The sequence below is a fragment of the Gymnodraco acuticeps genome, unplaced genomic scaffold (genome assembly GCF_902827175.1).
Source record: "Gymnodraco acuticeps unplaced genomic scaffold, fGymAcu1.1, whole genome shotgun sequence".
Classification (NCBI taxonomy): Eukaryota; Metazoa; Chordata; class Actinopteri; order Perciformes; family Bathydraconidae; genus Gymnodraco; species Gymnodraco acuticeps.
Genome location: NW_022989800.1, coordinates 517,793 through 545,165, shown reverse-complemented (window position 1 = coordinate 545,165; position 27,373 = coordinate 517,793). Strand labels below are relative to the sequence as shown.

The window sequence follows — 27,373 nt, the reverse complement described above, 5'->3', positions numbered from 1 at the left end:
AAGATTGATACTATTACGATTGATACTAACATGTATCTCTCTCTCATGTAAGAAAAGACCACCAAACATAAATCAATAGCCTCTATTCAAAGGCATTGGAACTTGTTATCGTCCTGTTTTTAATCTTTATCCAACTCTGCATACAAACTAGAGCCTTTCTACAAAAATATCAAAGTTAACAACTTGGTTATCATGAAACCATAGTGGGTCCAAGGAGTCAGGTGTGTGATATTATGGGGTTAGGGTTAACCTAACACTAACACTATTTCAGCCTAACCCTAACCCTAGCCCCTACTCATTATATTTTGCCACTCGTGTCATTACCATACTATATTAACGCCAGGGAAGGCTTTTGCGTAGTATTTTGATGCAGAAGTTTCATGCATGGTTAAAGTTATAACACGTTGTGATACAGTCATGGTTAGGTTTAGGGTCAAGACACAAACCTACTTGGTAAGGATTAAATACAAATATAAAGGTTTCAGTTATTTGATTCGGTGACATGGCGTCAAGTAGTCACATGAGATAACTTCCTTTGGTTCCATGCAGGACACAAGCACTGGTCTCCTAGAAGTCCTGTTTTTGAAAAATGTGTATATTTGTTGGTTACATTACATTACATTTAGCTGACGCTTTTATCCAAAGCGACTTACAATAAGTGTGTTCGACCAAGAAGATACAAACTTGAAGAAAACAGAATCATATAAGTACATCAGGTTTCATAGAGACAAAACATTTCAAGTGCTACTCAACTGGCTTTAGATAAGCCAGTCCTTTGTTAGTATATAAGTGCGTTGTTAGCAATTATGTGTGTGTGTCCTCACCCTCAGAGGCCTGCAAACTGCAGCACAGTCCCAGGGAAAGGTAGGCTCTAGGTAGAAATTCTCCTGCTTCTTGCCCCATGGACACCACACTCTGCGACAGATCCTCAGCCTCCCCAAACTGGACACATCAACTACACTCAATAAGTTTAATTGTCAATACTCAAATGGGCAGGTGAAACACTGAATTATACTTCCTATGAACAAATAACCTTTCATACGGAACAATTACATCTTGGAGGATCATTTGAGGTATTGTACTGTTAACATTACTTACAACATCCATTCATTTTAGAGGTATAGAATTGAATTTATTTTAGTTTGTGTTAGTTTTCAAAGGGTGTTTTCTAGGTTTAGTTTAGGTTCAGTTTTTTTTTTTAAATGTTGAGTTTTAATTTTACAGTAGTGATTGTTGTTTTTTGTTAGGGTTAGGTATTTGTATATAAGAAATAGGTAGTATGCATACACAATAAGTGGTTGAAGAACTGTAGGAAATGCCATTATGCTTGATATTTTAAAATGTGGATATTGATTTGAGTAAAAGGGCCAAATAACTTGGTTGAATGTCATTGGATCTACTACAATTATTTGATCAGGTTTGTGTTTCTTGATTTGACTGTTTTGGACAAACAGAAGCGATTTTCTGTTTCAGTGTCCCAATTTTTGTTCACACCTTTTTTTAGTTTGAGTACGATAATAATTATGAAAATAACATTGGTGTTATTAAATCTCTTGCATGAGGACAGTCTAAATAGATTCAAGGACAATGCAGAGTTGGCTGAAGGACACACACACACACACACACACACACACACACACACACACACACACACACACACACACACACACACACACACACACACACACACACACACACACACACACACACACACACACACACACACACACACACACACACACACACACACACACACACACACACACACACACACACACACACACACACACACACACACACACACACACACACACAAAGAGGGCATTTATCAGTTTAAGAAGGTGGCATATATATAGTTTGTGGAAAAGAGGTGAGCCGAGGTGCTCTGAGCCGAGGAGAAATTGTGTCACTGTGCGGTACGGCTGGTGGCGGGCAGGTGGGTAGGTGGGCGTAATGGGGGGTGGGGGGTGGGTGGGGTAATGCCTTTGACGGCATGCCAGCAGAACAGCAAGCCAACTGCTCTGACACCCTCCCCCCTCCTGCCCCTCCTCCTCCCCCTCCTCTTCCTCCCTCCTCTGCTCTATCTCACTGTGTATCTTTCTCTGAATCCAGCCCTTGCGAGTTCAAATCATGCACACAATAGTATTTAAACACACATCCATGCACATCTTAGGAGGATTATGATTCTCTCCTTTGAATAGTTAGGGGTGAAAACCTTGCATCTGCAGTACTGCTTTTCAGGAATTTATATATTTTTTAAAATCTGCTTTGCTTCCAGTGGTGCAGTTTGTACTGATGTTACGAGGTTAGGCAAGATTGTTAGGGTCTGTAGTGGGGGAACAAACTGCTGGCTAGATAATAGTCCAGAATGTCCAGTGGAGCTGATGGTGGATAATGGTGGTCCATTTATGTAATGCCCCACTGCACTATGGCCACAGTGTCCCATTGTGATTACGGCTGTAAGCTCCTTAGTGTCTCCGGCCTGCCATGATCTCCAGCCACTGACAGATGTGCTCTCTCCGTTCGCCCCTGATAGCTCCTCTTTTCTAATCTCTGACCCCTTTCTCTCTGTCTCACTCACCCTGACACTCCCCCCCCCATACTAAATACCTCTGTTGATGCGACTTTCTCCCTCCCTCCCTCCTGCCCAGATCATGAACAGCAGGACTATCCAAGCTGGCCGGGCTTCACAGTGATGCAGAGTGACCCCTGTGTCAATCCCAAAACATTACCCAGCGCTGCTGTGTTATGGCTCTCTATGCACACACTACATTTTAATAAAGCTGCTGTTGAGAGCTGTATATGCTCCCAGAGTCCTATGTTCCCCAGCTCAATATCCTCTTGTTTTATCACACATTACATTACAGAGAGATTTCAAAGGTTTTTTATGTTCTCTGCGATGTTACAAAGGTTAGAATCACCCACCTACAGCTTGGAGCCTACTGAGTCCTTTAAACCTACACGCCCAAATGTGCAAGCAGAGTGTGTTCTTGTTCTTTAGACGTTGATATCTCTACACTGGCAGATTTGAACCATTCAAACTGCATTTAAAATGCATATCTTCCTTTGTTCGTTTGAATTGGATTTGAAAGACACACCTCAGCAATCTTTTACAGTAAGGATGCTGGAAACATGCTGCTCATGTAGTGTAGGATTCTATGACCTCTTCTTTTAGTTGATCTTCTCATGGTTGACGCTATAGCGAAGGTAGGCAGGTGTAACTAAATGAAGATGAATTATAAATTACAAAACTGATTGTTCGATCTCAACTGCTTGTTGTTGATATCTCATAAATTCCTGATAAAGATTGATCCTGTAATCCTGTGAAATTTGAACCTTTAAATAATATATTATCTTGCCTTTTGACAAGTCAGTAAATATTTTCTTGATGAGTTAATGATCTCAACTGCTAGTGTCAATCTTCAATAGAGCATGATGTTCAGGATGATGTCCCATTTAAAATAGGCTATAACGCAGGGTATACCAAAGACATTGCTACTTTGTGTTGTCTGGTTAGGTCTACAACTAAAGATACTTTTCACAAATAAAGTATCTTTATTTATGTATTAAGTTCCAAGGTGATAAGTTGAAACGTTTTGCATGCCTAAAACCAAAAATAATTAGTCTATCCTTAAATTACTTTAAGGGTCAATCGATTATCGAAGTAGTTGGCGATTATTGTTCAGTTGATCACTTAGTTGACTGATTGTTGCAGCACCAGGGTTAGGGTTAGGCTCACAGACCAAACTGCATGTAAATGTATTGTGAGTGCATGTACATTAAAGTGTAATGAATGTTTTGTGAGTATTCACCCATTGCAGTTGACCAATGCAGACTTTAGCAGCCAATAGCGGCAACGAGGGGTCCTCTGGTCTCATCCTGGCACACTCTTTAAATACAGACACAGCACCGACCCCCTGGAAGGAACACACACACACACGTCACTGACAAATTGTGATTAATGTGCACACAGACGCCAGTTATCATGCAGCCACAGATGGATCTCTTTTAAGTGAGTGTATCAAACACATTTCAACTGTCCTTACACAGCCCTAATAGACCCATTTAGACACACAGTCACTTAATACATGTAGGTCAATCATTAATGGACCACGTGCACATGCACACACACAGACACAAGCCCGGCTGGCCCTAAATAGAAGCGGATCTGACGACACTGAGGCAGCCCCTTCTCCTTCTAGGGAGCAGCCTATTTCCAGAGCTCTCCATTGATCTGCAGTGTCACTTTATACTGCAAGGCAGATCAATTTTTCTGTCACACACATGGGCGCGCACACACTGAGGCAGAAGGGGGGCGGGGGTGGGTAAGATATTCCTTTTGAGGACTCCCATACAAGAGGCTTTTTTGTTTGCATTCTGTGCTACATGGTTAAGAGTTATTGCGTATCTTTTGCTATAATTTACTTGCCAATATATTAATCAAATAAAACTCAACCCATCTTCTTCTCGAGCAGACTGCACGCTTATCTGCGAAAAACCATTTGTTGCACCATGCCTGGACATGAGTGTGAGGTGCAGTGTACAGCTCAGAGGTATGGCAGGGGATGTATGTCACATTTAGGGTGTGTCGTCGTGTGTGTAAGGGCTGTTGCTGGTATATAAGGAGACATGAGCTCACCTTCCTGGCTGCCATGAGTGACAGGCCCAGCTGGTGCCAGAGGTGGAACTCGTTGAATGAAAACTTCATGGCTCGCTCCAGACACTACGAGGAAAAATGCAGACGCGCAAATATGTCAAAGTCATATCATTCATACAGATACATGGGTGCAGTCATGTTCAGGTTAACCCAGTCTGAGACAAAAAAAAATGAAATGCATTACAAAATAAATGCTTATACTGTTGGAAAGCCAGGGTTAGGATCATTACATTTATTAACTAATTTCCCATCATTTACAAAGTCACTAAACTGAATGGGCACTCTTCTTCTACATTTTTCTAGCTTGACATGACTGTCAGTCACCACTCACCACCCACTCAGCGCTGCTTCAGTACATAATGAGGTGATTGATGTGTGTGTGGACGAGCAGTGGATGGCGTGGTGAAACTTTAGCACAAATTAGCTAAACCACGCCAAAGGTCTGCCTAATATTTTAAATAAATAATGTGCACTTAGTAGAAAGGCTGCGGACCATTTAACATGTACACATTAGCTCAACATTGTATCGCTTTGGGTATTTCTTATATGATACAATGAATGAACCAAAATGAGTATTAAGGAATTAAGTTAAGTCTGCTAAAATGAATGCAACTGTCACTGCATACGTCATGCTAACCCTTGTTAACCCTGCTAAATCAGGCGCCCCTCGTAACAAATTCCAATTCAACCCCTGGTTAAGGGGTTAATATGCAGAGTTGTAACTAGGGTTTAGACAAATGGTGATGCAGGACACAAAACACTGCGGTTAACTTATCACACTGATGTTTAGCAGGTGTAATGTTTATTTATTCAATGTCATCTTAGTCAAGTATGTTAGCATGCTAACATTTGCTAATTGGCACCAAACAGACAGTGAGAGCTGATGGGAGTGTCTGATGAACATTAACAGGATCTCAGAGTTGTAACAATTTGCTGTGTCGGTAGCTAATCTCAAGGGGAGAAGATTTTTGGATGGAAGTGGAACCTATCAGCTATTGTCAAACAACAAAATAGCTAAAAACTAGCTTAAAATTAGCTTGTAAACTGACTACTTGTAACACAAACCAAAACAATTCTCGTGTCCCAAGTTGCTAATTGGACTGTTACCAGTAACCAGTACATGGAAGAGGAAGTCTTGGCCTGGATATCAGCTAGCTACACCAGAATCCCCAATTACATCTCCTTGCCCCAAGAGTGTTGTCAACATCTGAGAGCCAATGGGTTATGAGTAGGGTTGGGTATCGTTTGAATTTCCACGATTCTGATTCCGATTCCGATTCTACTTTTCGATTCCGATTCTTTGAGGGGCAGGGTAAACAAATTATACATGCTTCTTCCACCTAAGGCACACCTGTGCAATAATCATGCTGTCTAATCAGCATCTTGATATGCCACACCTATGAGGTGGGATGGATTATCTCGGCAAAGGAGAAGTGCTCACTATCACAGATTTTTTCAGATTTGTGAACTATATTTGAGAGAAATGGTTATTTTGTGTATATAGAAAATGTTTTAGATCTTTGAGTTCATCTCATGAAAGATGTGAGCAAAAACAAAAGTGTTGCATTTATATTTTTGTTCAGTGTAATAACAACAGCGCCGGTACCGGTGCACCCTCCCTCGCTCGCTCCCACGCTCGCACTTTGGCTGTGAGCTGCGGGCGCCAGATCAGCCAACATCCCCCATTTTCATCATACAAGGCAAATGAAAAGTGTAACCGGGGTGAAAAGGGTGTTACATTTACTTAATTATGAATGTTGTTACATCAAGGCCGAAAATTAGGATGAGCACCAACGGTCAAAACATTTGTTTTCCCTCTCAGAGCTGTCAGAGCAGCGCCTCCACAGATCTGGCGCCCTAGGCGAACATGGTTACGCTGTAGGAAGTGTAGGTACAACCATAGACTGTATATATAAATGGACGTAGGGTCCGTGACGTCACCCATAGGATTCTGCAGAGTTGCAGAGAAGCCCTTAGTAGGCGGAGTCGGCCACTAACGGCTCGACAGTGACGTCAGAGTTCAACTCCCGCCTGCTCCAAATAAGGGCAAAGAGGCGTAGCCGAGGCGGGACCTCCTGCCACCGAGCTGGAAGCTCCAGAGCTAGCTGAAGCTACCAAGCTAAGCTAACATGCTCCCCATCTGCACACTGCCGTCGTATTTTACGTTTCTATGGTAAGCGGACATGAAACTATTCAGCAAAACTATAAATAATAATCTAAGTTATTGAGTTTTTAGCATAATACTTCAGAATCTTAAAATCCCTTAACGTTTGTATGCAATTGTGCTAAATTCAACACTGGAATTAAGCAAATATTAATATGTTTGCATGACATTAGTTATTTATATTTTGATCACTTAATTACACGTTTAATACATTTAAGTCAAGCTAAGGTACATGTGATGGTAGCTAGTTAGTGCTCTTACCTGTGAGGCCTCCTCCAAACAGCATAATAACCAGACTGTATCATTAAAACTAAGTACCAGTTCTAGATCTTTGATTTTAGACAAACAATTCAAAAGACAAAATGTATTTAAAGACCAATCTTTATTTGAATGTGCCTCTTAACCTGAGATATTAGTTATACAGTAATAGTATCGACAATCTAAAAAAACTGAGCAACTCAACAGTCAACTTTATATTTCTTATTGTCTAAAGCATTTATTATTTTCATTTTTCCCCTCTCATATTCAATGTGGACGGATTGAGACAGCGTGGTGTCCAGAGAGCTGCAGAGACTTCAGGGAGAAACCTCCGTGTGATGGACATCCTGTCTGTTGGTTTGGAGAGGACTGAGGGTCTTCCCTCAGCGAGGAGGACCAGGCCTGATGGAGGAGCCCATGCTGGGCACAGCTGATACCAACTGCACAGTCAACAAACAAACAGGATTGTTTACTTTCAGTCAACAAACAAACAGGATCGTTTACTTTCAGTCAACAAATCCTTTGGAAAGACAAAAAACAAAAAAGCAAAATCTAAACTGGGTTGGAATAACGATAGACGCGCCCGGGACGCGTCTATCGTTATTCCAACCCAGTTTAGATTTTGCTTCCGCATTACGCAAGAACGTAGCTCTACGCGATAGCGTCATAGCCTTCTTCTTCGGCTGTTATTATTCGGCTGTTATAGCGGTCGCGGTAAAGCAGGATGAATAGTTGTTTTTTGTCTTTCCAAAGGATTTGTTGACTGAAAGTAAATGATCCTGTTTGTTTGTTGACTGAAAGTAAACTATCCTGTAATCAAAGCCATATCGAAGATTCCTGAGATTGTATTACTGGTGTTTTATCATCTATAAATAGCCTGTGTGTATTCTCAAATGTCGTTTTCAGGACAAACAAAAGACGTTTTAAATATCTTATCTTATCAGCAGAATATTGAATATAACCTTGACTATTACTGTGCACTTAATTTATTTGACAGCATTATTTAATGATACTATTTTATATATATATATTTAATGATACTATTTTATATATACATTTATTCATATACACACACACTTATATGTACTCACACATGTATTTATTCATAAATATACACAGATGTATTCATTCATTTATACACACACAGCATTATTTAATGATACTGTTTTATATATATTAGTGCTGTCAAAATTATCGCGTTAACGGCGGTAATTAATTTTTTGAATTAATTGCGTTAAAATATTTAACGCATTTAACGCATGTGCAGAATGGCCCGCCCCATACATGCCACCAGTGGCAGCGCCAGGGTATGGCTGGGGTAGGCTACACCCATACCAAGAAATGACTTAGCCCCACCATGAAAAATGATGTTAAAGTAAGCAAAATAAAGTCTGCCAACTCGCGCGGAGTAAATTGCACAGACAGCAGTTAGTAAGATTGATTTCAGTAGCCACGGTTTTGAAAACTTTTGTCACGTAGTGATCGTCTTCTCAATAGAACATCTTTGATAACGGCGTGGTGTTGTTGCAGGAAGTCCCGACGGAGAATAATTTTGCTGTAGTACAGGGGTGCACATAACTGGTACGCAGGTTATGTGCGTAATCTGAAATGCTTACCGTCACTTGTGTCAGAAAGCGCATTTGCGTACCGACGTACTTGTGAAGCTTTTCCAGAAGGCGGTTAGATCACCGGACGACAGAGTCGGTCTCCGTGTGCACAGACAGGGCTGCTGTTAACGTCGGTCTGTACAACGGAATTGTGCCAAAACTACGCCAACCGGCTGCGGAGGAAGACTCCCCCCCCCACTGGAGAACTGCGCTAAAACAGCTGATCACAACGTTCACACTCTGTGGTCACGAAGTACTCCACTAGCCGCCGCCCCCCCCTGTCGACTTTCCTGAAGTACTCCCCCGTTGATAGCAATCAACACGTAATGAATTAAGACCCCACGGTTTGATGATTGATAGGTGTGTGTGGGTTGTCTTTCATTTTGACACGCAGAAAAATGTTATAATAAACATAGATAGCCTACTGTATTTTAAATGGATATATCCGCCTTCTTTAATTTATCTTTCCATTCCCACAACAATATACATAAATAAATGGCATATTTTGGACATAGTTCGAATGGTGATTAATCATGATTCATTAATTTTTAAGCTGTGATTAATCTGATTACAATTTGTAATCGTTTGACAGCCCTAATATATATATACACACATTTATTCATTTATAAACATATAAACACACACTTATATGTACTCACACATGTATACGCCAGGTTGCTATAACAGCCGAAGAAGAAGACTATGACGCTATCGCGTAGAGCTACGTTCTTGCGTAATGCGGAAGCAAAATCTAAACTGGGTTGGAATAACGATAGACGCGTCCCGGGCTGCTTCTCAGGTCGATTAAATGAAATCCTTGCTTCCCTCAGTTGCGTCGTTTCCCTGCGTTTAGTCCCTCCTACCAGGGACGCAAGGAAACCACGAGAAGCAGGGAAATGAGTTTTAAGAGCAATGGGACGTCCTTTCCTCCGGAGCGTCACGTGAAGCGACGTCCGTTTGTGATGACGCTGCACAGCTGTTCGTCTGGCAGCAGCCAGCTCTGTACCCGTTATTTCCACAAACACCCCCGCCTCTGTTAGTGCACATTTACTGACATAAACATTAGTATCATCTGTTGTAGATCCAAATACATGAAATAAAATAAGAACTAATTCTCAAAAAAGATAAACGCCATTCTTAAAATGTATAAACGAACAATAGTTAGATTAATATTGATTAGAGTGCACAATAGAAATAAAATAATTGAGAGAAGAAAAAGAGATATGTTATCTATCAAAACCCAGTTAGATTAACATTCATTGGATTGCACACTTTGTGTGTTTGTGTGGATATGTAGCACATTAACATTGTAATAGCACTTAATGACTGACTGAATGGAAATGACAATAAATGAAACTGTAAAACGAAAAAAGCGATAATGAAAATGTTTCCAATAATGATTTTTGACCACTTTTGTTCAGATCACATATTTGTAACTAAATGATACATTAATTGAAACAAAACACGGTATAAACTGAGGAGTGAGTCCCGTGAGGTTCATGTATTTTCTTCACTCCGCTGGGGTATTGCTCTCATGTCAAGAAGCATCAGATCAGTGCATGCACTGCCTCGTCCAATCAGTGAGCGATACACAGTAAGGGGGCGGGGTGAGTATCTGAGGATTTCATCGGAGGATGGTCTGGTGGTTCCTCGGTTATCGCTCCTCCATGATCGCTCCTCGATCCTCGGTCCTCCGGCAGAAATAAGAGCCATGGGACGGTACTCAAGATGGCGCAGGCAAATCAACTTACGTTGAGACCGAGGACCGAGGAGCGAGGAAATGAAAATAGTCGACCTGAGAAGCAGCCCCGGTGTCAGTACCAGGGTTGCGTTCCGATAATCCAAAAATTAGCTCCTAAATTCTAACCCTATCTCCTATTCCTTGACCTCTGAGTGAAACGTCACGGGGTTAAGGGATAGTGGATAGGAGAATTCAAAAGGATTTAGGAGAAGAGACTGTGGTACTAGAAAATCCGAATGCACTTTCACTATCCGACGTGTTTATGATGCGCCAGCGGACGTCATGAATGTGCGTCTGCTGCTGTGGGGAAACTATGGAAACTACAGTTTTCTATACAGCAGACTACAACATGGATGTTCAATAAGAACGAGGGACTACTGTAAACTCATCTAGAGACTCTGCACCGTGCTCTGATGTTGTTGTTTTATGCTTTATGAATGTGGACAACAGAGAAACATATTCTTCATGACCAAAGTTGGAATTGAAATAAAAAATGAAAGTGAAACTTATGCTCGTCACCCTCTCCCTCCGGTCCACATATGATTGTATGAACTATTAAAAGATCTTAAAATAAATACAAATGTATTTATTATAAACGTTAGTCCTTAACATCTATCACTGTGTATATCACCATTCAAACATATTTTAAAAGTTGAACAACCCCACACAGCTCAGTGAAATGTTGACTTTATTTGATCATTTCAGTAAAAACTAACGTTCATATTTCTCTTTTTGATTATAATACTGATGAAAGTTCAAAACAAAGCACTTTGGCAACTTACCACATACGTTTTAAAATGCTTAATAAGCACCGTAACTTTCATGATATAATTTCTCCCATTATCGTTTGTGTCCGTGAACGGCCGACTGTTGAGTGACGGCAAATGCTGCGGCTGCAATGCATTGTGGGGCAGCATTTTCTCCTCTCCTTTCGGCTAGGGAGGTCCAGTGGTTCCTAAGCTAAAGGAGGTTATAAAGGAAGTTTGAAACCTCCTTTCCTTTCATTTGGAGAATTGGAACGGCACTTATCATGGCTGCCACTGAGGGACTTCCGGGTCATTTCACTTGGTTAGGAAGGTTCCTAAGCTAAATGGACTATTGGACTGGGCCCCGGCTCTTCCACAGAGTTTGCCGATTGGGTACAACGTAGTGATGGGTCGTTGGCGAACGATTCGTTCTTTTGGAACGAATCTTTGAAGTGAACGAGATGAACTGATTCCTCCCACAAAACAATTCGTTTGTTTGAGTCTTAAAGAACTGGCGGAAACAGTTCAGAACTGTTTCCTACAGTGTACTGTAATCAGAGCCCTCTCACCTGAGCTCCGTTACACACACACACACACCACACACACACACACACACACACACCACACACACACACACACACACACAACACACACACAACACACACACACACACACACACACACACACACACACCACACACACACACACACACACACACACACACACACACACACACACACACACACACACACACACACACACACACACACACACACACCTCAACCTGTCCGCCATAAAGAGGACGGATACCTGAACCGTAGCGTCCAGCTAGCTTAGCGATAAATACACACATCGTTGTATTCGCCTCCCCCTGTCTGCCCTAAAAGCTGAGCTCCATAGCGTCCCGCTAATGTGAAACACACACACACACAGCGTTAGCGGGACATTCTCCTCCCCCTGTCGGCACTAAAAGCTTCAGAGGTTGGATAGCTGGGCTCCGTAGCGTCCAGCTATCTTAGCCGCTAGCTTAGCGATAAATACACACAGCGTTGTATTCTCCTCCCCCTGTCGGCCCTAAAAGCTTCAGATGGTGGATACCTGAGCTCTATAGCGTCCCGCTAATGTGAAATACACACAGCGTTAGCGGGACATTCTCCTCTCCCTGTCGGCCCTAAAAGCTTCAGAGGGCGGATAGCTGGGCTCCGTAGAGTCCAGCTAGCTTAGCGATAAATACACACAGCGTTGTATTCTCCTCCCCCTGTCGGCCCTAAAAGCTTCAGATGGCGGATACCTGAGCTCCATAGCGTCCCGCTAATGTGAAACACACACAGCGTTAGCGGGACATTCTCCTCTCCCTGTCGGCCCTAAAAGCTTCAGAGGGCGGATAGCTGGGCTCCGTAGAGTCCAGCTAGCTTAGTGATAAATATACACAGCGTTGTATTCTCCTCCCCCTGTCGGCCCTAAAAGCTTCAGAGGGCGGATAGCTGGGCTCCGTAGCGTCCCACTAGCTTAGCCGCTAGCTAAAGGTAAACATAGATGGGTACATAGAATATGAATAAATCGTCACCGATGTAGAGTATATATGTTTGTATTCACTTTGAATTCCACCAAATGGAGTTTAATGCTTTGGGATTTAAGTTAGGCCACATAGTACGTGCATGGGTTTGAAAGTATAACGTGCTAGCCTGCTGTAATACATCGTATAGTCAGGCACAAATGTATGAGAGATTTAACAATGGCCAATGATATTTCTTAAATAATATGTAGCCTATTCCCAGAGCATAATTCATGGGGAAACAAGGTGAGGTGTAAAATGTGTTTTAATATCATAAATGTTACGCCAGCAAACTTCTTGTACGGATTTCAGCAGTAGTGAAGACTCACTGAACGAATTAAGTACAAAGACGAATCGTTCGCGAACGTGCAAATCACCAGAAGTCGTTCGCGAACCGGTGAACGAATCAGTGAACGAATCTTTCAAGTGAACTGAATCAAAAGATTCGTGTCCCCGAAGGGAATCGGAATTCCCATCACTAGTACAACGCTACATTTCCCGCCCCGCCGCAGTCATACAGTAGGCTACGGAGAGCGACGAGAAACATTTCCTCAGGCATCGAAAAGCGGAACCGAAATTCACATTTCTAAATGATGCTGTTGGAATCGAAATGTTGGAACCGGTTCCGAACCGGAACCGGTTCCAACATTTCGATACAACTTCAAGGCGGTGCCAGGTTAAAGTCAAAGGATCACCAAACTCATTATTCACCGGACATGGAATATCCGTAGCAAATATCATGCTTATCCATCCAATAAACCATACCATTAGAGCGGCGGACTGACACCACTGAAACTGTCTCTACCTGACCAGCATTAATCCATCAGTAATATTAATCCAATCATTTAATTTATATGATCATACATGAAAGAACTAATATCATTTACTTTTATTGATCACATTTTGAATGGAGGACTTTTACTCGAAATTGGAATATGTTTACACTCTGGTGTTACTGCTTTTACTTAATCATAGGATTTAGATACTTCTTACACTTGTCCGATATGTCATCTTTTAATTTTTACCATACAAAACTCTAGCAATTTTGTTGTATTATATAATGATGTAAAATGTATGCAACAGAAAAACCCTAGCTAATTGTAATACTAATACATACCTGTGTATCCTCGAAATGAAAAGTGATATTGGAACCAGAACTAGCCTCAATCCTTGTGGATTGATTCATGTTTCAGAAAGTCTGTAATCAATCAATGTGAATCTTCTTCATCACATCAGAGATGGATGGCACTGACTGGCTGACACCTACTTCTTAATAAATGGCCCATACTGGCCTCATATATCAGCAAGCTGATCACTGGTCTAAGTGGAACTACCTCAGTGTGTGTGTGTGTGTGTGTGTGTGTGTGTGTGTGTGTGTGTGTGTGTGTGTGTGTGTGTGTGTGTGTGTGTGTGTGTGTGTTTGTGAGAGTGTGTGTGTGGTCCTCCTTATACCATGACTGATGCTCTCTGTGAATCAGTGAGACAGGTGGACAAACCTAATTTTAGACGACTTCTCCAACCTACGCCTCCCAAACTTTCTACATAGAGGTCACATTAGGGGGGGTAACCGAGTTTGTAAAAAAAGAAAAATTGAGGAATTAAGTGTGAGATAATAAGAAAGAAAATGCAGGAAGAAGAGAAAAAAATACACATAATCCTCTTGCTCAAAGTGATAAGGACATTCATTATAAAGTTCGGCAAAGGCAAAGCTCTCACTAACACATCTCATCTCTCACGCTTTCCTCCCCTCAGACCTCCAGCATGGATTGTGTGTGTCTCACTAAGCTTGTGTGTGTATGTGTGTCACCACACCTCAGACAGCATGCCATACTGCCCCCTTCTGGCCATGCCGAGGGTGAGCAGGTCATAGACGGAGGTGGCATCCTGCAGGCTGCTCTGACGGGCTTCAGCCTGGTCTGGAAGACGACTGATCACCGCGTCTCCGCTGGCCTGGACGGACAGAGAGGGAGAGTGAGGAAAAGCGGGAAGGAAGAGGAGGAGGAAGACAAATCAGGATGGGAAAGGCGGTAATATGGATGACCTCAGCAGAAAGGTCCCCTTTAAAGTGTTGAAATATTATGTTTTGAAAGCAAAAAGGCGAAGAATGAGGTAGTGTGTGTGTCTCACCATGGACTCGGTGATGAGCAGCAACAACACAGCCTCCTCCACCACGTCCTGAGGACAGAAGCAACTGCAGGACACAGGGAATAAGAAATAAACAGGAAGTCTAATCACACACACACACACACACACACACACACACACACACACACACACACACACACACACACACACACACACACACACACCACACACACACACACACACACACACACACACACACACACACACACACACACACACACACACACACACACACACACACACACACACACACACACACACACACACACACCACACACACACACACACACACACAGCCTTTCTAAAGGTAGATAGTCAGATTGCTGGGAGTGTCCAGTTTCTGTCTCACTTGTGGTGCTGTAACCCAACACGGACCACCCGGGGTGTATCGCTACACAGCACTATCTCAAATGTCACACACACACACACAGGCTAATGTATTTCTTCCATCTCTTCTCTCCCATTCCTCTCATTCATCACTTTCTCTGCTTCTCCTCCCTCTTTGGTGGGCCCGTGTCTTATTAAAGGACACATTTACCAGACACCGTCCTGGCCTTTGCAAAAGAGGCAGCTGATGACAACAGCCATGAACAATACTGGAGTGCAGCCATTCCTCAGGGTGAAGTCTTCTGTTCCCCCTCTCCTTCTAATCTCAGACATGGATTTAGATCTTCACTTATGATAGTGTGGGCAGGATTAGTCATGTGGTGGTGACTAAGTACGGCTCGCAGTGAGTGCAGGATCCCTGCAAAGAGGGGGCTGCAGGGAGCCAACATGACGCTGAGATACAGTTCAGAGTGCTGATGCAGGCTCCTGTCAGTACTGTGCCATGCATATGCCATCCATCCATATGTCAATATATGTCATGTTATGTTACAGTATACATATGTACACAGTCCCTTTATGTCATATGTTATGTTATAATGTTTTTTTTTATGTTTCTCTCATGCTTTTATGTTATGTCATTTATGCAATGTCAATTTATTTAATATTACTTGCCATCTGATTATTTTTAACGTTATTTTATTTACTTGTTTTATTGTATCTAAAGTTGTTAAATTATATCATGTTTTATTTTGTATTAATTTGTATCATTTTATCTAATTTTATTTGTATTTTATTAATTATTTTTTTCCACCATTTTCTTGTTAACTTTTTCTATATGGCATATTGAAACTGTATGAAAGATGCTAAAACAAATGAAGTTGATTGATTTATATTGACTGAATGGTGTCATGTCATGCTTTGCTGTTATATTCTATGTTATTTTATATTGTGTTCTTATGTCATGGTATGGTGTTCTCTTAAGTCATGGCATATTTTCTTGTTATGTAATTATTTTATCTTGTTATGTCATACCATGCTATGTTCCACTGTTATGTCATGTCATACTCTCTCGTCATGTTAATGTTGTTATGTTATGTTTTCCATGTCATGTTGGTAATATGATCCGTAATGAGCTCCGTGCCTTACCACAGCATCTGGCACTATATCGGACAGGGCCACCATGTTAAATTGCTTTAATAAGCATGTTGTGTCCTGTGGCTCTCTGTTTTATTCTGTCACTAACTCTGCTGCTGTGAACACCCCAATCCGTGACTCTGAACAATGTGGTCTGGAAAACCCTTTCAGTTTTACTCCTTTTACTGTCAATGTTGTTCATGAAGCATTATCTAAGCTAGATCCTAACAAACAGGCTGCCCCGGACAAGGTAGAACCTTTCTTTTTAAAGATAGCTGCAGATGTTATTGCTCCACCTCTCACTACTCTTTTTAACCTCTCCCTCAGCACAAATGCAATTCCAAAAGTATGGAAGTCATCTTATGTCTTGCCTTTGCTAAAATGAGGGGAGGCAACTATTTTAAATAACTATAGGCCAATCTCTAAATGATCAGTTCTGGCGAAGGTGCTCAAACTCCTAGAGTGAACAAGTAAAGGAGTTTTTATGTAATAATGATATCCTGTCTAAACATCAGTCAGGTTTCAGAAAGAAACATAGCACCATCACTGCGACAATGAAAGTGGTGAATGACATTATGAATATTTGAGATAATAAGCAGAGTTGTGCAGCTCTATTTATTGACCTTTCCAAAGCGTTTGATACCGTCGATCATCACATTTTAAAGCAGAGGCTACTCAGTATCGGCATATCCAGCCATGCAGAGGGGTGGTTTGTGAACTACCTCTCTGAAAAGTCCCAATGTGTTCACGTTGATGGGCTGTCTTCTGAGTGGTTGAACATTGCTAATGGTGTTCCTCAAGGTTCTGTTTTAGGTCCACTTTTATTCTCCATCTACATCAACAGTTTAGGTGAAAATGTGGATGAAGCTACTTTACATTTTTATGCGGATGATACCGTGATGTACTGTGCAGGTCCCTCATTTAAGGAGGCTGGTGTTAAATTACAGGCTGTTTTTAACATTATTCAGACTCAGCTCGCTGAGCTTAAGATTCTTTTAAATGTTGAGAAAACCAAGGTAATGCTTTTTTTAAATGGTTCAAACTCCAGAGACTGCTTTGGATATTGTTACTATGCAAGGACAAGTACTAGAAGTGGTTACCTGTTACAAATACCTAGGTATCTGGCTTGATGATTGTCTTACTTTTAAACTTCATGTCAATAACCTGCTTACAAAACTGAGGGTTAGACTAGGTTTCTTTTTCAGAAACAAGTCCTGTTTCTTGCTTGAGGCCAGGAAAAGGCTAGTCACTGTGACCTTTTTACTTGTGCTGGACTATGGTGATTTGATCTATATGAATGCACCTGCCCATTGCCTGGAAAAGTTAGATGCCGCCTATCACAGTGCTCTGAGATTTGTTACTAACTGTAAAGCACTTACTCATCACTGTACCCTGTATGCCAGGGCAGGTTTGCCTTCACTAACTGTACGGAGGCTCAGTCATTGGTACATGTTTATCTATAAAGCCATGTTGGGTAAACTACCAACTTATATATGCTCCTTGATCTCACAGAGAGTGGCAAGTAGCTATTGCCTGAGATCCCAGGATGTGTTTGTATTACATGTGCCAAGTGCTAGGACTGTTTTAGGTACTAAAGCTTTTATGTGTGCTGCTCCTCTAGCTTGGAACACTATGCAAAGTTCCCTTGCATCATTTTAAAGCTCGGATAGATGAAATGTTATTAGATATCTGTCATTGTGAATAGGTTGCTAATGTATACCCCTGTAATTATGTTGTATTGCTGTCCTTTTTGTTTTCTGTTGTTTTTATGTGTAACCAATGTGCTGCAGGTCTCCCTTGAAAAAGAGATCGTTGATCTCAATGGGATTTTCACCTGGTTAAATAAAGGCTACAAACAAATGTCATATAATGTTTTTCTAGTTTCAACATTTGTGCAACAAAGGGACTATTGTACTGAGTAACTTGGCCAAATGATGGCTGATGATTTAAAGATAATTTTCCCAGTTCACCTGAACACTGGGCAAAAGGGCTTATTGAAGAAAATCACAGGTGCATTTTTTTCTTTTTCATTCTAGTACTTGCCTTTTAAAAAACAAACCAATATAAGTATTTATTTTATGCCATATGCATATTTATATTTTCACAAGCATTAAATGCCTAGTATTTATTTTGTGCTTCTTTATATGAGTACAGTAATACATCCCACTGATGAGAGGAGGAGAGGTGTCCTGGGATTGCTCACCTTGACTGACCCAGTGTAAACAGGTACCCTCTGAGCTCTCTGGGGGAAGTATGTCCCCTCCCTGTCCCTGATGATGACTCATAGTCTTTAGAACAAAACACACTTGAATAAAGGGTGTTGGCGCCAACTGACGAGCCCCACAATTGGAGGATATTATCTTGCACAAAACTGATACAACACCTGCTGAAAGTGCAATTTCGACAAAATAATTTTGGACACAAAGGAGTAACAAAAAAAATTGTTAAGCAATTGCTCAAAGTACACTGATGGTAGGATCACAATAATAAGAGAATTAAGAGGAATAATTAAGACAAGTAGCATGAAACACAACAAAAGGTATTGACATTAGAAATAATCCAAACAGACCTGTCAGTGCTGTAGCGCTGCGGTGGTTTAACAGTGGGGTAGACGGCGTCTTTGGAGGCCGCGGCCCCCTCTCTGTGGAGCCAGGCTGAGGGTGGGGGGCCCAGCGGGGGCCAGTAGCTGTCCTCACTCACAAAGCTCAGCAGTACCTCTGCTAGCTTCCTCGCTGCAGACTAAAGGAAACCACAATGTATTAACGAGATGATGAGCAGACAGATGAGAGAATGATGCAATGATGTATAACGTCGTAGCAGTATTCTTTTTTTTCATCATATAAGATATTAATACTTTCTATGTTGCTAATGTCTAATGGATTATAAACTGACTTATAATCAGCACACAGCACTGTATAAATACAGTTTTAAGCACTCAATATACAGAATGCTTTATAACAATTATCATAACACATTATAAGGTAAAGGCAATAATACATTGTACTACAATTACTATAGTTGCTATACAATTTTATCTTTTGTATATGGAATTATAATCACTGTTATTTCGCATGAATAAGTTCCTCTGAGTGGTCATTGTTTGCTTTAAGTAGAGTAAATAAGAATTATATGCAAAAAGAGCTACATGTATTTTTGAAATTAAGCAAGTAAAGCAGAGGCCTGCTTTAAAGGAATACAAACATCACCATTGTGTGTGTGTGTATGTGTGTGTGTGTGTGTGTGTGTGTGTGTGTGTGTGTGTGTGTGTGTGTGTGTGTGTGAGTGTATCACTACTCACCTTCCTGAAGCTCTGAGACCCTCGTGACTCCACCACCCTGAGCACCCTACGCAGTTGGTGAGCACCCTGTGCGAGATGACTAACATACACACACACACACACACACACACACACACACACACACACACACACACACACACACACACACACACACACACACACACACACACACACACACACCACACACACACACACACACACACACACACACACACACACACACACAAAGAGGGCGTTTATCAGTTTAAGAAGGTGGCATATATATAACGCAGAAGAAGCTGCAACAGGATGTGTCATATTATGGCTAGAGGCAAAACTATTAATATCATACTATAATAAATAATAAGAGGCTTATATTCTAACAGAAATCTGCTTAACATATTGAGCGTCACAGCTTGTCATAAAAAACAGTTGAAAGAAGTTTATAAATATATACGTTTTCTAGATGTACTTTTCTTGTGTAAAACTTTTCAGTAATAATGTAACTCGAACATGCATGCCAATACAACTGTTTTGGATTTGGATTTCTATGATTGTGGTAATACACTCAGATGCAAGTGTCTATTAAAGGTTTTTCAGTATTTTATCCATCGTATACATATTTCTATTTTAAAACCTCTCTATGTCCGTTTGATCAAAAACAGAACATTATAACCTCCATGATTGGATGATTTTCTATTATTTTGAGCTAGGTGTATCTAATACACTAAAAACAGAATATCCAACACATGGTGCATTTGTTTTCTGAGTCCAAGAGCACAATGACACCTGCTGGTCACAAATAAAAATGCATCTCTGCTTCACTGAGGTCAAGTGGTCAAGTGGTACACTTATTAAAAGCTTTTCCTTTATTTCTTCTCCGCCTCAGTTTCTACAACAGACAAAAAAGCCCAAGGTTCCCTCCGTTACAATCAATCCTGAAGGAAAGGACTCAAGTCATCAATCATTGTGTATGACTAGTCATGTAATGTAGAGTAAACATAGGTACATAAATTAGACTTCCAGTTGGTTGTTATATAAGGCTCACTACAAACTATACAACCAAAATCTTTGAAAATATACATGTTCTTGGCTTTTTTTGTAATGTTACCCAGACTTAAGAAGCAGTTATATTTTATAAACTTTTCACCTGATGATTTAGTGAGCCTCATGGGTATTGCATCTCATGGCTGAAAAGCAGTGGCGGCGCCAGAGATTTCCTCTAGGGGGTGCTGTGGGGTAGCTTGACGTTTCATAGGGGGTGCTCAAACATTTAGGGTTTCCCATTAATGCACCGGCGCTACAGTTGAATTTTCTACTGCAACACTCCCCACACGCGCACACACACAGTACACCCGCAACTGTTACAATGAAGGCGTGAAGATTTTATTTTAAATATTGAAATTAAATGCATCAATTGGTGCACTTTGAGAGCAACATTAAGCGGTCTCTGCGTTGTGTTTTGTGTTGTTCATGGATGGATGAGACCCGAGCCAGCATACAGTTTAGACGATTTTCTTTTAATCGCTGACAACAGATATAACAAATCAGTATTACATTTTGTATCCCTCACAGTGACTCCTCTCACGTGGAAACATTTACAAAAACAAAAAGGGAAGAGGAAACGTGAGGAACAATATAAAGGGTGGTGGGTGTACACACAAAAATAATCTTCTGAGTATAGTGACTACATTTCAGAAGTTCCGCCCACTGATCTCCGACCTTGTCAGGTATTGAACATAAATAAACGAAGAACACAGAACTAGTGTGATTATACTAATTTAAATGATGTACAAACAAACACCACTGCATATTTACAACTGTTACAGCGGGTAAGGTCCACAAGCCTAACACACTGGCTCTGAACATAGAATTTAACACAAGTAGGCCACATAGAAATAACTATAAATAGTCAGAATGTTTGCCTCAACCATCAATGCATTACATTTATAATAGGCAACAGAGGGGGTGCATCATCATGCACTTACCATTAGACATCTTCATAACAAAACAATGCGTCTGTTGTTGTGGCTGAGGGCAAATGCATCAATGATTTTGTCGCTGTCCAGGGCCCTTGTTCTCACAGTGTTTATGGCCAACAGTGCCAGGTTACTGGTTCGAGAGTCCCCACTGGTGTTCCTCAGGTAGTTTTTCAAACGACGCAGACAAGAAAAACTGTGCTCACAGCTCACTGAGGTCACGGGAAGTGTCAGAGATATGCATATCAGTTTGTACAAGTCTATACATGCATCTCTGTATGGCCTCATGAGGGATAGAAACTCCTTGGTGCTGGTGATAGTATGTCCCTGTTCTTCTTTTCTTTGCAACAGCCGGCGAACTTGGTAAAGCTCTGCAGACAGGTTTTCCTCACTGATTCCATAGTGGCGGACCATGGGCAGTATCATTTTTTTGTGCAGAAATGATGTGTGTTTGGGGCTCAGGGCGGACACACCTCTCAGTACTTCATTGGTTTCTGTTGAAAAGCGACGTTTCATCTCCATTAACAACCTGTCTATAACAGGATAGAACGAGTGTGTTCTCAGGTCATCTGTTTCTAAGCGTGCTCTTTCTAACGGGGCTTCCACTACAAACCCCTCCAGATGTCGAGATGTTTGGGCCCGCCTTCTCTCACGTTGCGTCTGTGGTGCAATTCCTGCCTTCACGCACAGACTTTCTGCTTCATTTCTGATTTCCCTCCACTTGTCCTCGGTCCGCTTTTCAGATATGGCATTGGTAACAGACTGGGCCAGATCATCTGCTGCTTCAAGATCAAAAGTGGCGGACTGAAGCTGATCCGACATGAACTTGGTTGTTCTGAATACATCTTCGAAAATAATGAGATGTACAACAAATGTCTCGTCCATGATTGCACTGAGAGCTCTCGCCTCTGTCCTCCGGTGTGGATTTGACAGGCCGATGATGTCACGCAGGGTAGCCAGTATTGCTGGGAGAGTTTTCTTGACTGCCCAGATTGCAGTATATTGGCATGCCCAGCGAGTATCACTCAGCTTCTTGAGTTCTACGCAATGTGCTGTTGGCTCGAGTTCCTTTTGTTTTTTCATGAACAGATCGTGCACCACTGACCCAGAGAAAAACTTGTAGAGCATTTGTAGTGTCTCAAAAAACTCTGCTGCAGCGTTGACATTATGCACACAGTCCACCAGCACCAAGTTGAGCCTATGAGCATGGCAATGTATATAAATTGCCTGTGGCACTTCTTTCCTGAACTTTTCCTGCACTCCATTGTTACATCCTGACATTACAGATGCTCCGTCATAGCACTGGCCAACACAACCATTAATGTCTATATAACACTGACTGAGTGTAAGCTTTATGCTGTTTAGTAGTGAGTCTGCGTCTAACCCATCTGCTGGGGTGAAATGCAAGAATTCCTCATGCAACGTCTCTGTCAGTGGCTGTAAATACCGCACGATCACTGAAATCTGTTCCTTCTTACTAATGTCTTTACTTTCATCCACCAACACAGCAAAGTACTCTGCCTCCCCCACCTCATCACTTATTTCTTTTCGTATCATATCAGCCATTATATTAAATAATTCGTTCTGTATGTCATGGTGAGTGTATTTGGCATTTGATGGATTGCTTGCCAATTTTTTATCCACTGTAACATCAAACATTTTGATGAGGTGCAAAAGCTCGATAAAATTACCCCTATTAGAGGAGTCCCCACCCTCGCTGTGACCTCGCTGTGTGATTCCCTGACAAGCGGTATAGGGAAGGCTTTCAACCACGGCCTGCATGTACTTTCGGTTCTCCATAACCAAAGCTGAATGTCCCTTGTCAATAATGTTTGCTATTTTTGAGCCACTTGTCTGTTTTTGTTTAACCTCACTCCATGTTTCCATAGCAAACTTGTGCGCCGCACTTTCATGAGTGTTCAGAGTCGCTGATGCTTTTCGCCAGTTGTTGAACCCATTGCAGATGAATGCTGGTTGCACTCCGTGCACTCGTTTTGAAAAGTGCCGACAAGCAAAGCAAAACGCTGCGTCTTTGGACACGCTGTATTCTAACCATACATGTTGATCCATCCAGCCTTTATAGAAACATCTCTGCTGATTTCCAAATGGCCGTGTGGGGTATTTTTGAAGAATTGGCCGTCTTGGGCCCTCTTGAGGATTGTTACTTATGTCCTCCTCCTCCTCCTCCTCCTCCGCAGCAGCCGCAGGTGCAGCCGCGGGGCCGGGCATTTCAGCTCCTTCCTCCTCATCTCCATCCTCCCACGGCTTTTCTTGGTCCTCCTCCTGGTCGGTGAGCGTGACACCTTCAGCCTCTGCCTCACGATGCCTATTATGTGCAGATTCAGAATCCCTCTCGCTTACACGTGGACGTTTTAGGACTAAAAAACGATCAATTTTTCACTTTGCTCAACATCCACGTTAGCTAATAATTTGGCGCTCTAGCTAACAGGAAGTCACTGAAGTGTCACAAAGTAATTTAGCCTATGGGTAGGTCAAAAATCTAATGGGTGCTGGCCATTGGCCTAATCATATCACCTGTGTTGGCTTTATGTTTTTGGTAAAAAAATGAGTTTGTTTCACATTTGCATTGATGTAATCAATAATTTGTCTAATTTAATTTAATAAAAATAATAATAATAATTTTATATAAAAAAAAATAAAAACATATTTATTGGGGGTGCTTTGGCAATCCTGGGGGGTGCTTCAGCACCCCCCAGCTCCCCCCTGGCGCCGCCCCCGCTGAAAAGTACTTTTAGAGTTATCTGCCTTCTTTTGAATGTCATAAAACGACATGGCCGTGGTCTTATGGTCCCAGGAGTTCAAAACTTTTAATCTCAATCAGATCCGATCAGATTTTGAAATCTCATTTTTTGTGATCCAGGATCAGACAAGTCGGCCAGATTTTGTCCCAGTATTTCAAAGCAATTCAGGATAGGATCAGCCTGATCCAGATTACGACTTTTCAAGATTACTAGATCCTGAATATCAGTGCTTTAATCCTACCGATCGCCATCTAGTGGATATGAAAAATAATACAAGAAAGACAAGAGACCACATTGCAGAGACATCTATAATGTCTATTTATATTTTAAATTTGAAAGGTGATGACAGATGATGGACTTTTTTTTTGTTGAAGATATTTTTTCTTTAATCTAAATTACATTTGTGCTTGACAATCTTTGTTGTGATACTTTTATGAGCATAAACATTTATGTCATCAACATTTGGTTGAAAACAAAATAGGCCAAACGTGAGCAACAAATGAAAAATAAAATGTATTTCCCATGAAGGCTAAAAATTGTGTATTATTTCAGTTAACAAAGTTTGCCATCTTATTTAAATTGAAACATATTTTAAAATAAATTGTACAGTACATTTTGCTCTGGTAATCCACTGGAAATCCACCCCTCTGGTGGGATCAGGATAATCCAGTTTTTTGGGATCAAACTGATCCCAATCCTGTGTTGTCGGTTTGAACTACCCGTTTTGAAGATTTGATCCAGATTAAAGCTTGGATTGGATTCCCTGATCTGATCGGATATCAAAGTGATCCTAATCCTGTTTTTTGGTTTTGAACTCCCCAAAATCCAAATCTGATCTGATCAGATAGGGATTCAAAGTTTTGAACTCCTGGAGTGGAGTGCACCAGCTGGGCGTAAACTGGGCTTAACTCTATGTCCGACGTAGAACCGAAGGTTAAGACCAAACTAAAGTTATGACTAGTGCACCACTTAGACTTAAGCCCTGTACGCGTTGCGCCCGGGTGTAACTTTTACGCCTAGTATGGAGCAGGCGTAAATCGGAAAGACAGACTAGTATCCATAGTAACGTAAAACAGGCAAGAAGGATATTAACGATGGCAGGGCGTCTTGTTTACATGTTTAACAATGAAAGGGCATTAAGAAGAGTCTTAATTTCTCCTTCTCCAGCTGAATTTGTTCGTGTTCCGCTCTCAATTTGACGGTCTCCACCTCCACACGAACGATTTCTTTCTCCGTCAGTTCCCGCTGTAGCTCTGACAAATCCCTCTTTCTCTTTCGGGGTGTGGCCATTTGGAATTCCCCTTGAGTCATCGCTGACGCTGTGGGTGTGGGAATTCCCTCTTCTCTGCGGTCCTCTGAGTCTGTAAAATGGTAAAATGGCGTTGCTTGGCAACAATTACTGTTTCGCGTGTATTCACGTGGACGCGCATCTTAAGACCAGGCGCAGCTACGCCCGAGACTAGTCAGGCTTGGGTTGCATTCCAATAGTCCATTTAGCTTAGGAACCTTCCTAACGGAGTGAAATTACCCGGAAGTCCCTCACTGGCAGCCATGATAAGTGCCGTTCCAATTCTCCAAATGAAAGCAAAGGAGGTTTCAAACTTCCTTTATAACCTCATTTAGCTTAGGAACCACTGGACCTCCCTAACCGAAAGGAGAGGAGAAAATGCTGCCCCACAATGCATTGCAGCCGCAGCATTTGCCGTCACTCAACAGTCGGCCGTTCACGGAAACAACCGATTATGACCGATATATGATATCATGAAAGTTACGGTGCTTATTAAGCATTTTAAAACGTATGTGGTAAGTTGCCAAAGTGCTTTTTTCTGAACGTTCATCAGTATTATAATCAAAAAGAGAAATATGAACGTTAGTTTTTACTGAAATGATCAAATAAAGTCAACATTTCACAGTCTTTACTGAGCTGTGTGGGGTTTGTTCAACTTTTAAAAGATGTTTGAATGGTGATATACACAGTGATAGATGTTAAGGACTAATGTTTATAATAAATACATTTGTATTGATTTTAAGATATTTTCATAGTTCATACAATCATACGTATTGGGATCATTTGTATTAATGTGGACCGGAGGGAGAGGGTGACGAGCATAAGTTTCACTTTCATTTTTTATTTCAATTCCAACTTTGGTCATGAAGAATATGTTTCTCTGTTGTCCACGTTCATAAAGCATAAAGCAACAGCATCAGAGCACGGTGCAGTCTCTAGATGAGTTTACAGTAGTCCCTCGTTCTTATTAAACATCCATGTTGTAGTCCGCTGTATAGAAAACTGTAGTTTCCATAGTTTCCCCACAGCAGCAGACGCACATTCATGACGTTCGCTGGCGCATCATAAACACGTTGGATAGTGAAAGTGCATTCGGATTCTCTAAAGTACCGCGGTCTCTTCTCCTAAGTCCTTTTGAATTCTCCTATCCACTATCCCTTAACCCCGTGACGTTTCACTCAGAGGTCAAGGAATAGGAGATAGGGTTAGAATTTAGGAGCTGATTTTTGGATTATCGGAACGCAACCACGGTGCACTCGGTGTAAATTCGAATCACTACGTCGGACGTAGCTAAGCCCGACGTTAGAGTTAAGCCCTACTTTTTTACGCCCAGCTGGTGCACTCCACTCCTGGGCCCTGGTGCTTAAAGTGGCAAAGACATAACCCGTTAGAAAATATAAAAAAAAACTCAAAATAAATGTATCTTTCAAGAAATCCTGACCTGACAAGTCAAATGAATCCACAGACATTGTTATTAGCAGTTTCAAGTAGGAACTATTTTCTAGCCCACATCACCCCGGAACAGGAAGCCGAGGCTCCGTCTCACTTGTTGGAGGGTGAAGTTGAAGAAAAATACAATATAATCTATAAGAAAAATGTAGGTCCATTATACTGGAGAGAAGGCAGACATCTCTAAGGCTGACATTTCCAATACTTGGCAACTTTTACCAAAACAATCTAGAATGATAAAGACCAATATAGTTTAAAATAAATATGTGTATCTTTGGGACAGG

The 27,373-nt window shown here is 41.4% G+C and overlaps 1 protein-coding gene across 1 annotated transcript in view; it reads right to left on the bottom strand.

Annotated features, from left to right (window-relative positions):
- ttc7a (tetratricopeptide repeat domain 7A) overlaps positions 1–27,373 on the bottom strand; it is a 157,623-nt gene that overhangs the window by 102,150 nt on the left and 28,100 nt on the right. Inside the window, exons 6-12 of the mRNA XM_034224890.1 lie at positions 19,633–19,711; positions 18,904–19,073; positions 14,856–14,919; positions 14,541–14,678; positions 4,640–4,723; positions 3,813–3,917; positions 825–942 (exon numbers count right to left, since the gene is read on the bottom strand). Coding sequence (XP_034080781.1) covers positions 825–942; positions 3,813–3,917; positions 4,640–4,723; positions 14,541–14,678; positions 14,856–14,919; positions 18,904–19,073; positions 19,633–19,711 — 758 coding nt within the window. The remainder of the gene's footprint in view (positions 1–824; positions 943–3,812; positions 3,918–4,639; positions 4,724–14,540; positions 14,679–14,855; positions 14,920–18,903; positions 19,074–19,632; positions 19,712–27,373) is intronic.